The 2,104-nt window shown below is 46.9% G+C and overlaps 1 protein-coding gene across 1 annotated transcript in view; it reads right to left on the bottom strand.

The window, feature by feature from the left end:
- ARRDC1 (arrestin domain containing 1) overlaps nt 1-1,969 on the bottom strand; it is a gene marked incomplete at its 5' end in the record, with an annotated part of 64,386 nt that extends 62,417 nt beyond the window's left edge. Inside the window, one exon of the mRNA XM_019510284.1 lies at nt 1,792-1,969. Coding sequence (XP_019365829.1) covers nt 1,792-1,969 — 178 coding nt within the window. The remainder of the gene's footprint in view (nt 1-1,791) is intronic.
- Between the last annotated feature and the right edge of the window lie 135 nt (nt 1,970-2,104).

The raw sequence follows: 2,104 nt of genomic DNA, 5'->3' as shown, positions 1-2,104 counted from the left end.
CTTTGTCAGAGGGGGAGACACGGTTAAGCTCTGCCAGTACGAGAGAGAGGCAGTCATTCAGACAAAGGCTCCTCACGGCAAACTACTAGCAAGAGAGCTTAGTACTCAATTTTAAACTTGCAACTGCTTTTAAAAAAAAATGAAGCAGTTGCTCAGTTTTAGCCAGCTAAACCTCTGCAATCCAAAGCACACAGCTTTGAGCTCTATACTCATCTAGAGCTCTGTCACCTGGAGTGCTTTAAAAAGCCTCTGTGGATTTTGCCATGCGACTATTCACTGTTGTGTTGCATGCTACGATTCCCATAGGTGTTAAAAACCCTGCACTAGAAAAAAGGGGGACAATGCATGTGGTTGCAGTGTGTACCACCTGCAGCCAGAGCCTGGCCGGCCAGAGCCACGCTCCAGTTGCCAGCAGGCTCTGTGCACCCAGATCACCGCTGCTGGAGCCCCCAGGTAAGGTTGCTGGGGCCAGCCCAGGTGCTAGCATCTCCTCTACCCCACCCAGAGGATTTTTCTCCATACTGAACACAATGTACAAGAAAAAAAAAAAAAAGCAGCATAAAGTTTGTGGCACTGCTTCCTCCCCCCAGCAACTACTTGCCCCTGGATGTGGGGACACAGCCAATCTGTGTCATTTCCAAAGAGAGATGGAAGCATTTCCTATTCTTCTCATGCTGCATGGATTGAGCCTCATATCTCTTCCTACATCTCTCCCAGACTCCTCCCCAGCTGGGTGCTGATATTACACCCAACCCCAAAGGTTCCTCTCCGTTTTGTTGTGTGCAATGTAGCGATGTTAGCCACACTGCAAGGATGAAGCTGGCCCATCACCAGCACATGCTAATAGCTGTGCCCGCAGACTGCTGACTAAGCAGCAGCAGTCACTGCAGCTTTACTAGCTCCCACCAATTCCCTACTATTACATGAAACATCTAATACAGTTTGGTTCCCTAACACTCTGCAGTTACTACAAAAACGCACCTGGCAAGTAAATACTGGTACCTCTGGCAAGTAAGTACTGGTACCTCTTGGTTTCAATGGGAGGCCTGGATACAGCATGCATTATTTGTGGGTGTATCAGCCTACTTACCAAATGAAAGGCAGCATTCAGTCCTAAAATTCCCCAGAGCATGCCAGTGTTACTTTGCCATGTGGCAGGAGTACGTGCCAGGTGCCAGTAAAACAGGCATTTCCTCTTGCAGGGAGGGACTTCCGTACACAAGGAAGAAAAGCCTTGAACGGCTTGCAATCATTTCAGCACCTCTGGGGCAAAGCTGCTTTTGACTGAACTGCTAACATAACACCACACTTTGCCTTGGGGTTGTGCCACTGTACTCTTAAAAAACACCTGTTCTAGAGTATCCAGAAGCAAAGGCTGTTTTCAGAAACAATACATGGAGTAGTGACAAAATGGGTGCGATAAACTGTTGTTGCTGCAAAATTTCAAATCGTAGTGGGGAAAAGTCACTGCAGACCAGAGATCCATCTCAGCTGTAACAAGCAATGCTTGCAAGCCACATGGGCAACTGCTGCATGGTATAGCCATTCCAATATTTCCGAGTGTCAGAGAGGAGGTTCAGGTGAACCTCATAAATGGTGACCTCATATCTGGGTTGCATCTTATACACAGAGACAGTCTGAATATATAAAATACTGCAGGGGACCAAGAGACATTGAACATCTCGATATATGCATGGCGAATAGCTCAGGTAGAGCCGAGGAAAAAGCCCAAGTCATCTGAAAAGTCAATATACTCCCTTCCCCCACACCACGATCCCTTTTGGATCTTACCTTTGTCTGCCAAGGAGAGGGTGCTGTTAAAATACTGCTCCTCAACAGTCCATGCCGTGTCATTGACTTTGTTAGACACCCCACAAAATCCAACGCAGCTCACCTTGATAGCTGTAGAAGGATAAGACCATATGTGAATCCTGGAATACAACTCAGTGGCATTTCTAGGCCAATCCAAAAGGCATCAGCTGAACAAGACTGAAGCCCACACGAGATCACAGGGTCAAAGAGTTAGTTTTCCTCAAATTGGAGGATCAGTACATGAACCACAGTTGATGATGCACATGTACAAGGTAGGAGAATTATGAAGAGA

Source organism: Gavialis gangeticus, unplaced genomic scaffold (genome assembly GCF_001723915.1).
Source record: "Gavialis gangeticus isolate Ggan-Ray unplaced genomic scaffold, GavGan_comp1, whole genome shotgun sequence".
Taxonomy (NCBI): Eukaryota; Metazoa; Chordata; order Crocodylia; family Gavialidae; genus Gavialis; species Gavialis gangeticus.
This window is presented reverse-complemented; position numbering and strand designations above follow the sequence as displayed.